Source organism: Phycodurus eques, chromosome 6, assembly GCF_024500275.1.
Source record: "Phycodurus eques isolate BA_2022a chromosome 6, UOR_Pequ_1.1, whole genome shotgun sequence".
Taxonomy (NCBI): domain Eukaryota; kingdom Metazoa; phylum Chordata; class Actinopteri; order Syngnathiformes; family Syngnathidae; genus Phycodurus; species Phycodurus eques.
The window spans coordinates 5,764,244-5,780,190 of NC_084530.1; the positions used below are offsets into that span (position 1 = coordinate 5,764,244).

Consider the following 15,947-nt stretch of genomic DNA (forward strand, 5'->3'; position numbering starts at 1 on the left):
CTGGAGCACAGGGGGAAAAAGAGAGGAAGGGCAGATGTTAAGAATAATGTCGGCTGGGAAAAAAAGCAGTAAGGCTTGTTCTTTTGCATTCAAACTAAGGCCATGACTTACAGCCACGCATAGACACACAGTGCTTACAGTATTATCAAACAAGGGATCAGTCTTAAGGATTACAGGGATTTGTGTATACATCAATCAAGGGTTTGTCGAAAAACCCCTGTCACCAAATGTAAGGCTGTTAGTGGATTCCTAGAAAAGCAGCAACAGTCCCCATGGAGACCAAGCAGCATTCCAGAGAATTACATAAGGAGAGCAGTCTAAGTGTGTCTCCTGTATAGCCTTTGCTGTCACCGGCTATAGAATACGCTTTGTGTTGGTAGACTTTGTCTTTCTATTGGACAATGGCATGCTTTTTCCATTCGCAAATAATGAATGTAAAGATTGCCTGCAGATTTACAGAACCGGAGAGCTGTAGAAATTAAAAAAATATGCTTTTTTTTGCCCCCATAAAAGTGTCACTGAACCATTAATAGTTTGTACAAACTGTATATTAAAAATCAACGGTAAGTCACATTCTAGGTAGTTGACTGACCTGCTGGTTCTTGTTAGTGATGCTCCAACACCAGAATCCCTCCTCTCCCTCATCCCTTCCTCCCCCTCCCCCAGCGGGTTCCCTGTGCTGTCTTGGTCACTTCCATTCTCGGTCTCTTCTAGATGGTTCTGCAGAGGAGAGGATGGGCATGGTGAGGCAGAGTCCAACGCTGAATCAGAGTCTCCTTCCTCTTCCTCCTCGTCCTCTTCATCTTCCTCCTCACCAGCCACCACAGCCTCGGACCAGGCGTTCACGAAGTGCTGCAGCCCGCTCACATGTTGTAGCACTTCCTCCAGTTTTCGGTCGTCCCCCTCCACAGCCTCATCTCGCTCTATGTATGGGACGTTGTCATAAAAACTGAGGCGGCTGTCCACTGAGCCAGAAGAGACCCGACACTGGCGTCTACTTTGCCGTCCTCTTAGGATCACAGAGTTCCCATTATCATTACCATTGTTATTGCGTGAACCCCCATCTTGCAACGCTTTGGGGAAAGTGCCTGGCTTGTGACCTTCTGGTAAATAGAAAAAGAGCCTGCTTTTGTTGTCTTCTTCTTCCTCTGCTTGGCTGCCACTCTCCTGAATTCTGTGGTTGTTTCTTTGGTTCTGCTCGTCAATGCTCATATCAATATTTGCTTGACACGGGATAGGTGGGGCAGATTTGGGCGTTGGTGATGGTTGCCTATCGGCTGCTTGCTGGAGAATGCTGAAGGGATCAAAACCCTCCAAGTACATCCCCCCTCTCTTACCGGAGCCCGCTGCGGTGCTGTGGCTACGAGCGCGAGTCACTGGGCTCGGTGTGCTCACTGTACTGCCACTGCTGGCTTCTGATTGGCTGCTCCCAGTGCTTCCAGTGCTACCATTGCTAGTCTGAGTAGAGTAGGATACAGAACGATTCCTGTTAAGTGTCATAGTCTGAGTTGAATGGTGTTGGTGATTAAGGTTCTGGTTTAGGCTGAGACTTGGGATATCCACACAGTTGAGTCTCCTCAACTTGTCATCATCAAGACCCTCTTTGATGACAGGGCCGCTGATCTCAATCTTCCCACCACTGATGCTCCCTTTCTTCTTTCTCTTGGAAGTGGTGCCACTGCGGAGACGTAGACTTTCCATCCTCTTTAGAAAGCTCTTGGCTCGTGAACGTGTGCTTTTACCACTGCCACCGCCACGGTCCAGACTTCCTCCAAGTTCTCCCATTTTCAGATCGAAGGTGAACTGTTCGAGCCTCTCCAAGGGTGATGGAGGCAGCCCATCAGACAGAGAGTCCTCATTAGCACACACTGACCCGCCTGTACCTGACGACGAACACACGCTCGCTACAGAGCTCGCACGCGTGGCTCCAACGGGAATGGCTTCGTTTGGTAAATAGAGGGTGGCGTCACGGCTCTTCTCCTCTCCTCTTCCCCCACTACCACTGCTGTGGATGGAGCCCACTTCAGGCTGCTCACTGAGATCAGTCAGCACACTCTCCGAACTGTTTCCCTCGCATAGGGCCAGCTTGGTTTTTTTGGATACTTGGTCCTTTGCTGGAGGTAATTGAGCGCTATCTGTGTACAATGAGGAGAAAACCTCCAGCTCCTCCATCCGGGACCAGCGCTTGCTGTCTCTCTGAAAGGTCCAGCGACCACTGATGGCACAGGGTTCATCCTCATCCGAGTCTTCACTCTGGATGAGAGCGAGCGAGAGAGAAAAAGATTATTTCCCTTATACAGAGGCTGAACAATACATTCGAGGCGTATATACTTATAGTGATGACATGAACTCGTACACATCTAAGCGTGGCCAAATTCTCATAAATCTCGAGAAACCCTAGACCCTTGACCATCTGGTGCATAGGTTACAGCAATTCTGTTCCCGGTCGACCAGAAAACATGTTTCAACACTTCCTGACTCCATGGAAGATATTTGCATACCAGAGAATAAGGAAGCCACATTTACCACACATGAATCTTCTCTAAATGCACACACCTTCCCCAGCTTGGTTAATCTATCTCAGGCCCTGGAGCGATTTCAGGAAATTCTATTATGACCCCATAGATCACAATAAAGCCAGATAGACTCAGGTCACTCGCCTCCAGTCTTTAGTCAATCTGTCTGTATTTTAGCTGTGTCAGACAACCTCACTGATACCGCCTCTGTCATTCAACACTTACAGTCTATTCTCCCAGATTCCACAGATGACCCCACCTCACCTCCCTGTGGACACTAAATAAGACAGTAACTCAGTTGAACTTTAACCTATAATGATCACAACCCCTTTGAAAAGACACAATGCTTGGAAATAAGCAGTTAAGATCCAGATGCAAAGATCAAGTCCGCAAAAGACATATTTCTGTAATTTCAAATAAAAGTCAACAATGATTCAGCTAAAAAAAACACGTTGACTTTTACTCAACAATGATTTAAGGACAACAACGGGGGTTTTGGGGATATCTTTAACACATTCCACAGTGGCTTGTTTCTGATGTTATGTTGGTTGGAATGCGAGATAGCAATAGACAGCAGCTGATAGGCCAAATACACCTTCAAACATTTGTCAACATTCTGCAGATAACTTATCAATTTATCAAAGCATTCTCTGCAACGTGTGTGTGAACATCACTGTGCAGAATGAAAACTATTATTACTATAACATAGAGGGCGTAGACAAGAATTTAAGAGAGGCATGGAGAGATCAATGCATTCCTAGGCTGTATAAGAAGCTGGTTGTCATCCCACTAGGAAGGCCAATGACCTCTTTGACTGCCCTGCTCCAAAATGAAAAGTGACATCCCATCCCAATGAATAGCACCACAAACAGGACAAGGGTGTTACTGTGTAGCACTTAAGACCATTAGGGAATTAAGGTTGATTAGCTTAAAAGACAGCAATTCTTGTCTCATCTATGCCAGGTTCTACATTATTTGAAATACGCAGACAGAAATTTGTTATTTGCATTGAAGAGGACAGTTCTTTTTAAGGGGAAATCTGCCACATCATTATTAATGTATTAACAGCTTTTTTTCTCCATATTGTTGGGGCCCCTTGCAGTTCTCTTGATTTAGACACAGGTTACTGCTCATTCAATAAGATGAGAGAAAACCCAGCTTCCCCCTCTAGCTAGCCATAGACTTATTATTGAGGTGATGAAGTGGAAATGTGGTTGCAGAGAATGATTCATCATGCGTCTGCATGTACACTTTATACTCACCCTTTTTCTTTGCGGTGATATCTCCAGTCTCATTAGAGCACACTTGTTGAGGGTGTTGAGCCTCCTGCAAGGAAACACATGCATGTAATAGATTAAATTTAAAGTTGACCCCAAACGCACAGGGTGTAGAATAGAGGAAAGGAGGGAATATAAGGGAAAAGACAGAGGATGGTGTGCTCTCAGGGTGCCTAATGAAGTGCTGAAGGATAATCCCCACATGAGCGCAAAGAGACTGAGATGGAGACAGCAAAAGGGAGAGAATTTAATCTGCTGAAGTGGCTACGAAATTTTAGGGAGGGGACAGAAAGCTTATCTTCTCAGCCACCTGGTGAAGGGGAGCGAGAGTGGTGGGGTCCCTCTGGAGAGCTTTTAGAGGAGATCACGTAACAATGGAGAGATGAAGGGATGGAAACTGAGGAATAGTTTGGCCGGAGGAGGTGGGGTGGCAGCCACTGAGGGAGGAGACATTGATATGATAGCTTCCAGATGTATGAAGGCACACCTGCTGTGCTTTATGATTGAAAGCTGGAATTTGATGAAGCCAGCTTCATTAAAAGGCCATTAGCCTCCTCCAACTCCTATGCTAACTTATACAGCAATAACACAATGCTACTGTATGTGACCATTGCTACTTTTTTACTTTCATGGGCACAAAACAGGCTATCTCGACACCCTCTTAAAATAATGGCTTAAGTAATTTTTTAACATTTTTCAGAAAACACAAAAAACTGCACCAAATGGTGAATATATGATATTTTGTAATTATTTCACTCAAAAAAGTAATGATAGTAGATGACTATTGACATAGTCATAACAATGTCTGTCAATTATGTTATGGAAGAGGAATAAATGACTTTTGTCAAATTTTTGAACATGCCTTTATGACTTGAGCAATTTTAAACATTCAACACAGTCAATAATAAAACATAACTAACAAACCAACTAAACATAATGCTGAGGAGGTATGTGCATCTCCTCACTTCTACCTCCAGCTCGTCTTTGCTTGGTTCTTGACTGATGCCTATTAATGTGGCAAATTGTCAAAGAAGTGATGACACTCGACTGGCATGACCTGTTTCATTGACTGGAGGTCCTGGAACTTTCTCTCCTTGATTGGCAGAGCACATGGAAACATTCTTATCCATGCCATTGGCTCATTTGGCACCTGTACCCTCTGTGGCAGTTCTTCCCACTCAGAGTCCTCCGAGAAGGACCGCTTGAAATGGACCTTGCCTTCACTGCTAAACTGAAGAGCCTGCAAGTCATTGCACAGTTAGATCTCCAGCTTTTTTGCTAGGTCTGATGCTAATGAAGTAAGATCCATTCAGTTTCTGGAACTCATCATGCTTGAGCACCTGCACATGGTAAGGTGATGGCCTGAGTCTTGCAGTGTGAAGTATGATGACGTAATCTCTTGGCGTGAAGATATCAGTATCTATTTTGCGTTCAATAGTACTATGCATGCTGTCACACTCCATTTGTGTGTGCCAGGCAACAAGGTATTTCTGTGTTATTAGTACCCCATATTTCCTTGCAAGCTCAGAGAATGCATTTGCCACACATGCATTGCGGTTTTGATATCCGCAACCATCGCTCCACACTATTATCTCCTTGAGTTCTGGATGGTGTTTAATCACACCTTCAAAATGGCAATATTGAAGGTGTGCAAATACCTCGCGACTGAGGTCGCCCTCCGATTCGTCCCAATTGTAGCAGTACCCTTCCTTTGATTTCAAGGTGAAGAGGGTGGCGTTATGGACCTGCAGTTTTGTTTTATAATACAGGCTGCTAGCTTTGATTTCTGGGCACAGCAGCACAGCTTGCAAGTAGATTGACCAAACAGACTTCTCATTATTTGCTGAATCCTTGTCACAGGATTTCTCTTGCCTCGCTTCATCTTTCTTGGTGACATGTGCACCATATTCGGCCTCACTAATATTACCATGTTTGAATGAAACACAAACATCACACTGATCTTTCCGTGGAATGGATATTGAGTAGTTCTCTTCATGGAACACATTTGTGAAATATCGAATTGCAACCACCCTCACTCCAGCAATTGCAGCTGCCTGTTGCTATTCCCGGTGTAGATGGGAGATGGTTATGCCCGCATGAAGGAACTTCTTGTCCTTATAGGTCTCTGTTCTTCTGCAGTATTGTGCATCAACTGTAGGCAACCAATCCTTAAGGAAATCCTTGACATCAGTTTCAAGCTTTGCATGCTTGCCGCTCTTAGGACCAGACTTAGCGAGGGGCGTTGCCGCTTGTTCATCATGGTCGATGGTGTCTTTGTTCAGCCACTGTATAATGGTTCTTTCAGGGAGACCAAGTGTAGAGGAAAAAAGTGCCTTGCACACTTTGAGACTCGTTCCATCTTGAAGCTTCAGTTGGTAGGACAATGATGAATTGCGTCAGGATCCCTCAGCAACTTTCTTTTGCTTTATGTTAACCTTTGTGACCAGAGTGGTGACATATAAACGACATTCTTCCCAGGTGTTCATTGCCCAAATCTTCTGAAATATCCACTGCCGCTGCTCTTCTGTAATGACTTGGTTGGCAGTCTCGGGTTGAGACTCCCTGACAGAACTTTGGGTTGCAGGGAGGACCCTTAACCTTTGCACCTATTTCTTTGCCACTTTTACTTTTGTATGACATTCCTTTGACACGTTTATTCTTGGATTCATTTTGCTTCCATGTTCACGGACTAAGGCGTTTAATTTAGTTTCCTTATTTAGATCGTAATGTGGAAAAAATGAGACAAAAGCTGTTTTTGAAATATAGTTTGAAAAGAGTTAGCAGAAAACCTTTCAGGTGTAACAGCCACAAGATTCTGCAGGCTTTCCACTCTTTGCGAAATGCTAGCTAGCTTCATGGTCTTAGACATTTTGCTGACAAAAAAGAATAAATAATAATGTCATATTTATAGCCTAGTCTATATCCATAGTAAACCTTATCACTTACCAATAGGGCATAAGCCCTGAATCATGGAAATAACTTGGAAACAACATAGATTTTCTTTCTTCTTGAAACAGTTGCCATCTTGAAAAGCTTGTAAAAGTCACATTGTTGTTTGACTTAGGCAAAATCGAATGGCCCAAGTCTCACTCTTGACATAGGCCATTATATTCTAAGGGTAAAATCGCATGATCTGTTAAAAGTGAGGATGTGGGCGATTTTACCAGAGGTGGCCGGCATCATGAGGAGATGATTTAGCAAAAAAAAAAAAAACGTTTATGTGAAAAAATGACTTTCCATTATTTTTGCAACGTGACGTTATACAAAACAAGGAATCAATTTCCCATGTGGGTTGTGGCTCAGTCACATCTATACATTTTTCAACAACTTTAAAGACAAGATTGAATTTAATGTAAAGAACATTACGTGACAAAGCAGCCTATAGTGAGTTCTGTGCTTTCTTCTAAAGCACCATGTATAACGACTATTTCCGCACAGGCCACCTCAGTTATGATTTACCCCACAGCCCCGATATTACTGTGCAAACCATATAAATGTATATTCACCTCAATATGAGCAAACATCCATTGTTCAGTTTATGTTAAGAAGGTATTTTGGTGAAAAAAGATTGTAATACCTGTTAAAATCGAAGAACAAATTAAGTTCTGGTACCCATTTTCTGCTAAAATTAAAACAACAACCACAGTTAGCAAGAAACATGAAGTAGACACATTTTAATTGCTTTAGTGGGTGACATAAAGGGATTCGGCGGGCCACATCTGGCCCTCGGGCCTTGAATTTGAGCCTAGTGCTTTGAAGGCTCTTAGAATCGCACACAAAAAAGAAGAATATATGACTGCAACATGCTTATCATCATCATATCGTCATTCTTTCATCCCCCTCAGTAACTCTCCAAACTATGCCTGCTTTTGAAGTCATACCCTCATGGTTTAATTGAGGTGGCATCAAGAGATAAGTACAGAAAAGAGGCAATGGAGGAGCAAGAGGAATAGTGCATAACATCAGAGGAAGAAGAAGGGATTTGTATCGGAATGAGTTTCACCTGCAGAGAGCTTCAATGGCATCCCGATCAAGGAAGTCGTGGTCCCTGGTGACTGAGCAGATGTCAATGGGAAACTGGGCATCTGAAGGGAGAGAGAGGTCAATGTTTTCAGATCAAACTCAACAACACCCACTCAAACACCCACCGAGGTCTTCCGTCCCACCTTCACCCCCATACAGCCTGCATGAAAGCTAAAAGAGGAAGTGGCATCTTATCCGACCAAACAAACCCAGCTGCAGCTTTCAGAGGCAGCAGGCAGGGGGGATGTGGAGCACTGAGGGATTGATTGAAGAATGACAATAGGCACGCCACTGCAGCTTGGAGCTTCAACTTCCTCCTAATTCTTTCTGCGCTCAAGTCAACCTCATTAACAGCAAATCACTGCTCAAGTAAGTGCACACGTCAGACACTGAGGCACTGACACAAGGTGCGTAAGAGAACACACTGCTGGGCTAACATTCAAGCACTTGTTGGAATGTTCTCATCCAACCCCAAATGGGAATCTTGCATCCGAACCCTTAGGGTTGGTGATGATAAGAAAATACTATTGAGGGAATACCAGCACTTTCAGCTTTCTGTACCGACACAGTCTGCTTATCTTTAGTGGGGCTGTAGTCTTGACAGCACTGACAATAGAGATTGTCCCGTGGATACAAGAGAAGGAAAATGCATCATCCATTGGCACAAATTCCTAATTGTGTTTAGCTGGCTAAACTCTGAAGCCTGCAAAGCGATGGATTGGTGTTTTTTAGTTTGTCTCTACTTCACTCGACACGGGTGTATGAAATTAGTCTCATCATCTTATCACAAAAACAATGAGCGTTTCTCTCCCATACTGTAGGAAGTCTTTCACAGTTAACCGGGACTCAACTTAGAGCTCCTGACAAATACAACTTTGTCCTGCAGTTACATAAGAGAAGGTCTATGGTATGCCATACTGTAGTTGGAAAAGAGTGGCTCATGAATTTGGGGAGGTTTGACTTTACGATGACAAGTGAGAAATACCTTTGGTGCTCAGTTATCATAGCTTAATATATAGTCCAAGTTAATGTTTGGAATACAGAAAGTCCTGCCTCCAATTGTATAAGAACATTTTAACGCTGGTGCTAAGATCCCTCCCCCCCTTCACTCCTCAGGAATGTTTTTCCAGTGGGAGGTGTGCACCAAAATGAACACAACTGTGCATGATTCCACATAAGCTTAATTACATCCACGGGAAGAAGAGCAAAAGATTGTGCTCCCACAGTTTGGTCGAGTGTCGAGCATGTGAAATAAAACCGTGTACTGCTTTGATCTCAGTTGACTCTAATACAATTAGATCAGTTTGTGAAGTAGGATTTGTGTGGCTAAAAAGCCTTCCAGAATTCTCACAATTATGATTACACAGTCACTCTCCCTAGCATCAGTAGGGCGATGCTTACCTTCATAAAGCTGGGCATACTGTGGGAAGCCTGCTGCTCGGAGCCATGTACAGGCCTCTTTGGCTTCAATCTCTGCGATAGAAAAAAACCCCAAAAGAACACAGAGGCTTGTCAGATTGAGTGACACAACAAATAGATATTATGCCATACACAGGTACAAAGCATATGAAGACAATTGTGTGACACAAACATTTTGTCATCACAAGGTCTAATTGGATTGGTTGTGTAGAGGTTCACGCGGCTGAACCACGCTTAATTCTCCATTGAAGCCCATTGACAATGTCTCAACGATTGTTTAGTGCTCCAGGAAGTGGTATTGAAAATGGATGGGTGGGTGGACAAGCGTAATTTTATAAAAACAGAAAATCGAGTTAGTTTGCTGCTTATCAAATTTGAACCCTTTGACCTCATTAGCTATCTCACACTTGGTCACTCACCTCTCACATGCTTTAAAAGCTGGAGCTCAAAAGCATCCTTCGTGCAAATGGTGTTAACCATCCCACACACTATGTGTGTGCCACTTAAGCTCCTTAGCCGGTACGCTGATGCTTTTTTTTCACATCACTTTCAAACATTGAAAATGTCTTTGTTGAATATGTTTCCATGAGCCAGCGATTTATATCATGTAAATCATTAAAGTTATCATAAAAAAAATGCGTTGGGGTCTTCTCACAAACACGTGAGAGCTATAATACAATCGCACAAAGTGTTGTAAGCTCACATTTATACTAAATGGTACAAATGAGTGAATGAAATCCTTTATAGACTACAGTAATTACCTGCGAACGCTATTTAGATGACATACGCCAAATGTCTGCCCACACCCCTGTTTCCCCAATTGACTACATCTTCCCCTCAGTAAGTGTTTTTTGTAGACCGAAGACAGACAGGAGTCTGTCTCCGGGCCTAGAGGAGCTTATTTTACAATGCCATCTTAAGTGTTGTGACAGCTCGTACGAATGTAGCACAACCATGGGAAACCCTTGTAAACAAAACAAGCGTTACAAAGGCAGGAAGCGATGCTGGTAAAAATCTCAGATGAAAGTGGGACTGTATGGACTGAAAATTACTCATGTGAACTTGTGGGAATATATCAATCAAAAAACATGAAAACATGCAACACAAAAAATGTTTACTTTGCCCCTTCATAAGAGCTGCTAACAGGATAACCTTTGAAGCATCATAACAGGATAACCTTTGAAGCATCAAGTTATACTTTCACATACATGTCATAAGACCTGTTTACTGCGATTTAAGGAGAACAATCACTATTCAAGAAGTGAAATTTCATGCGTCGTAACGGTGAGACTACCAACTGAGTTTTCATGCGCTAAGGAAAAATATGGTTGACAAACATTGGTCAAGACTGCTGCTGCAAAGGCTCTCGTCTATACCATATATACTCATTTACATACCAACAACAAGACTAGACGGCAGACAAATCCACCAACAACAACGTGTGAAACGAACAACGCAGGGTCTACTCTTCGCCTCAGCAGGGGCCAGCAGCTTCTGACGCAACAACTCTGACACCAGCATGCACCCAGTGTCAACTAACTTATTAAAAAGTATGTTTTACACCTATTTGACAAATGAGTTATATTTGTCACAGCCGATGTGCAAAGCGTGTGTGAGCACATACCGTATGTCGGTGTTGACACCCATACTTTGGGGTACTAAAAGAAAGGGGTAATTATCCAAACATCTGAAAGGACCTGGAATTCTTCAGTTTTCTTCTGTATCACTCTGTGTCGCTCTGTGTGTGCACATACAAGTCTGTGTGTGTGTTTGAAAGGACCATCCTCATGTTTAAAGACAAACCACTGTAAAGACAGTAAAGCTATTAAAATGCAAATCAGACATGCAAACAGTTAGAGTTACTTGGATTTCAACCCCCAACCCCCCCCCCCCCCCCCCCCCCCCTGAAAAGACGAGGAGATCCAATAAATGGATTAGGAAAGAGGCTCTCGGCTGACACACCCCATATGTCTAGTGCTGATCAAAGTGACTTTGCAGTGGATTTTGGAGCGCCTTCAAAGAGAAAATATTACAACAGTAACCACCGTGTGGATTCAGAAAGCAATAGGCATAGATCTCAATTCATTCACGGACTGAATATGAAGAATATATACAAATAATCGTTGTTTGGTTTGCAACAGAAGGCGGGCAGGGGCATGAGGAATCTGGCACAAACATTCCAACAGGAGATGCTTAAGAATCAAAATGTAACCACAACTTACCCACTGCCACAGAAATGCATTCCCAAACCACCCCTTCCAATTATTGATTCATTGTTTGGTTCCATAATTTAATAATTTTGTTGAGTTTTTTTTTTTTTTTTTTTTTTTTTGGTCTTCCGCACTGTCCATCCCAATTCCTTTGACCTCGCCAGGGAACGACCTCACTTCCCCTTCCTGCTTCCCTCGCAGGAAGACAGCCGAGTGGCGCTGCAGTGGCTGCTGACAACCAGACTGTAAGGGCCTGCCTTCGTTTGTTCCTGGCTAGATAATAGGTGGGGAGGCAGCCAAGGCAAACAATGGCTTCTGGGATTGTGTGTACGCAACAAACGTCCTCACGGTTGCAGAGGCTGTAAAGCCATAAATGTTTTACAGCACCATTTTACCGTTAGAAATAGTAAGGTTACGGCACCTTGATAAAAAGGTTGCGTTTGATGACATGTGCGAAGGTGACGGAAGTATAACTCATGAAAGCACACAGACCAGCACTTGAGACTCAAGGCCAAAAGCAACAGGAAAATTACTACATACTGTATCATAGTTAAAGTTATGGTAAAACTGACCACAGAATATCCTAGTTGCACAGTCAGGACGAATTCCTCTTCATATTTAGTTTCTTTATGTAGTGACAATTGTTATTGAGGATGAATGAGGAATGAAAGAAAGTGGGGATGATAAAGCGACTCTAAAACATACAACCCCAATTCCAATGAAGTTGGGACGTTGTGTTAAACATAAATAAAAATAGAATGCAATGATTTGCAAATCATGTTGAACCTATATTTAATTGAATACACTACAAAGACAAGATATTTAATGTTCAAACTGATACACTTTATTGTTTTTAGCAAATAATAATTTAGTTTGAATTTTATGACTGCAACACATTCCAAAAAAGCTCGGACAGGGTCATGTTTCCCACTGTGTTACATCACCTTTTCTTTTAAGAACATTCAATAAACGTTTGGGAACCGAGGACACTAATTGTTGAAGCTTTGTCGGTGGAATTCTTTCCCATTCTTGCTTGATGTACAGCTTCTGCTGTTCAACAGTCCGGGGTCTCCGTTGTCGTATTTTACGCTTCATAATGCGCCACACATTTTCAATGGGAGACAGGTCTGGACTGCAGGCAGGCCAGTCTAGTACCCGCACTCTTTGACTAAGAAAGACACGCTGTTGTAACACGTGCAGAATGTGGTTTGGCATTGTCTTGCTGAAATAAGCAGGGGTGTTCATGAAAAAGACGTTGCTTGGATGGCACCATATGTTTCTCCAAAACCTGTATGTACCTTTCAGCATTAATGGTGCTTTCACAGATGTGTAAATTACCCATGCCATTGGCACTAACACAGCCCCATACCATCACAGATGCTGGCTTTTGAACTTTATGTCCATAACAGTTCGGATGGTTCTTTTCCTCTTTGGCCCGATGGACACGACCTCCACAATTTCCAAAACCAATTTGAAATGTGGACTCGTCGGACCACAGAACACTTTTCCACTTTTCATCAGTCCATCTTAGATGAGCTAAGGCCCAGAGAAGCCGGCGGTGTTTCTGGGTGTTGTTGATAAATGGCTTTTGCTTTGCATAGTAGAGTTTCAAGTTGCACTTACGGATGTAGCGCCGAACTGTATTTAATGACATTGGTTTTCTGAAGTGTTCCTGAGCCCATGTGGTGATATCCTTTACACATTAATGTCAGTTTTTGATGCAGTGTCGCCTGAGGGATCGAAGGTCACGGGCATTCAACGTTGGTTTTCGGCCTTGCCGCTTACATGCAGTGATTTCTCCAGATTTTCTGAACCTTTTGATGATATTATGGACCGTAGATGATGAAATCCCTAAATTCCTTGCAATTACGCTGAGGAACATTGTCCTTAAACTATTTTCTCACGCACTTGTTCTCAAAGAGGTGAACCTCGCCCCATCTTTGCTTGTGAATGACTGAGCAATTCAGGGAAGCTCCTTTTATACCCAATCATGGCACCCACCTGTTCCCAATTAGGCTGTTCACCTGTGGGATGTTCCAAACAGAGCATTCCTCAACTTTCTCAGTCTTTTTTGCTACCTGTCCCAGCTTTTTTGGAATGTGTTGCAGCCATAAAATTCTCAGTTAATGATTATTTGCTAAAAACAATCAAGTTTATCAGTTTGAACATGAAATATCTTGTCTTTGTAGTGTATTCAATTCAATATAGGTTGAACATGATTTGCAAATCATTGCATTCTGTTTTTATTTATGTTTAACACGTCCCAACTTCACTGGAATTGGAGTTGTACATTGGTTGACAAGTACTTTGTCAGCCCTGTGTCAGTTTGACCCTTGTGACTTCAGCCTTGGAGCTCAAGGAGGACCATAAGGCAACAACAGCATGCTGTTTCCTGACTGCAAATGGTCACCCTCAAAATGTTCTCCATCTTTTTTTTGCCTTAATCCCACCTCCAGTTAAAAGAATCAGATATAGAGACGAAGTTTATCAAGACAACAGAAGAAACTGGCTGACTACACCGGGGAAAAGAAGCAGGAAAGAGTGATGAGAGTGACTATCAGTGCATGAATAATGACAGCCATGGTGGTGCTAATAGGGATGACATTGCAATCGCCACTGAATGTTTCCACTAAATTTATTTAGAATAACCAGTGAGCTACAATCACAGCTGCTTCCCAGCTACTCCTTGGCCAATTCTAAAATTAACCACTGCGGTCTTTTCTTTGCTTTTCTTTTCGATACACTCGCTGCCTCTTCTCCGTGGGCTCATTTCAACTCTGCTCACCCCTTCTCTTCTCTCCTTTTCCTGTGGCAGGAAATTCTCACAATTGCCGGCCAGAGTTTCCCTCCATCGCAGGAGGCCGCAGGGTCTTGCTTGGCCAATCCGGAATGCTCAGATCCAGTAGGACTTTGTTCAGCGGCTCGCAAACAAAGGATGCTGCTTCCCACCTCAAAGGCTCAGCTGCAGACATTGAAGACTGGAGGTCAAGAGCCTGAATACAGTTATCATCGTGGTTGAGGCTTTGAAGTTGGCAGATTGAAAAGAATGCTTGACGAACAACTGTTGTGAGGCTTATCGGCAATAACCTAATCGCCGGTAGACCTCGCAGCACCAACTGTGACGCAAGACTAAAACGCAGTCAGGGGGGTTGTTATCAACTGCAGGACTGAGAGGCTCTTTCTAAAGGTGTTGCAAAGAGGGTCAAGACAGGAGAGGTGATAAATGAGACTGTGTGGCTCAGAAGCTATCAACGAGGAGGACTATCAAGACACAAAGACATGATTCTGCTTGTCACATGGACAACCAAAAAGCTCTTGACAATGAATACACGTAGAATCGGGGTGGTGAGTACTGTGTTGGGGTGGGGGGAGGGGGGGGGGGGGGGGTTGATGACGGCCATAGTGGCTCATGACTGACAGGGCCCGAGAAAGCTGTTATGTTAACTTACAAGTTGACTGAGCTCATAACCTAATTTAGTGCGCACAAGTCTCAAATTGTGTGTGGAATGCGGGATGCTATATATATATATATATATATATATATATATATATATAAATTAAAAAAAAAAAAAAAACACAGCAAAGGATTGTAACCCAGACAACTTGTAAGTTGGTGCACTTGCAAGTCATCAGTGTAGAAAATTTGACTCTATTCTGGAATGCAAAGATGGTCGATGCCATATGTTTTTAGATTTCTTTTTTTTTTAATTGTGTATCAAGTTATTGCACGGCTGAGACAGCTGGGCCCCATGAGAAGATCGAGCTGCTGTTCAGTGAGTGAGACAGTGGCAGCACTATCACCATCTGGCTTGCCTCAAGCGATGCCCCCCGCCCCCCTGCAACCACACATGCAAAAGAATAATGGAGACACAAGCATGGTCTCTTTCAGTTTGAGACACATGCACACATGTATGCATAAACACAGCTGGTCTAGATGGATCATTGTCGGCTAACCCCAATGGACACTGTTCTCCCCCGATGATAGATTTATGCTCACACGGAGGGGCTAAAGTCAGGGATCAGGTGACCGCAAGTATTCAAACTCATGATAAGCTTCCCACAGCCAGAAGCCAAAAGGCAGGACTCGCTCGATACATTTGCTTTCAGATGCCAAAAGAGAAGGTGACAGCACTAATGCACATGCTGTGTCTTCTCAAGGGATGTGAGCGGCGTGCCGGCTGGATGTGAAATCCTGCAGATAAGGCCTCAGCTGACTTCCTGCTTCGCAAAGCAGAGAAGCTGAAGCGGGTTCGGTCTCTCTTTGAAGGCTCATTGACTCGCACTTAATCACACGAACATCTCCTCCGACACCTGACTTCAGGTTTGCAAAACATTCAACCGCTGGATCACGCAAGTGTTAGTATTGTAAACAGTGCCATGGCTATGTACTGTGATGCCATGATGTCTACAAGTGTGTTGGAGGTTGATCCTGGTGGTTAGAACTGCGCTTTGTGTCTAGTCCAAAGACTGAGATACTGGCTCTGATAAGGAAGCATGTGACT

General features: G+C 43.4%; 1 protein-coding gene across 5 annotated transcripts in view; it reads right to left on the reverse strand.

The window, feature by feature from the left end:
- Positions 1-15,947, reverse strand: part of dlc1 (DLC1 Rho GTPase activating protein) — a 96,655-nt gene that overhangs the window by 15,748 nt on the left and 64,960 nt on the right. For all 5 annotated transcript variants that reach the window (XM_061680572.1, XM_061680575.1, XM_061680574.1 and 2 more), the window contains 4 exons: positions 9,218-9,289; positions 7,797-7,878; positions 3,779-3,842; positions 593-2,253 (listed from right to left, as the gene is read on the reverse strand). In XM_061680572.1, the coding sequence (XP_061536556.1) occupies positions 593-2,253; positions 3,779-3,842; positions 7,797-7,878; positions 9,218-9,289 (1,879 nt within the window). The remainder of the gene's footprint in view (positions 1-592; positions 2,254-3,778; positions 3,843-7,796; positions 7,879-9,217; positions 9,290-15,947) is intronic.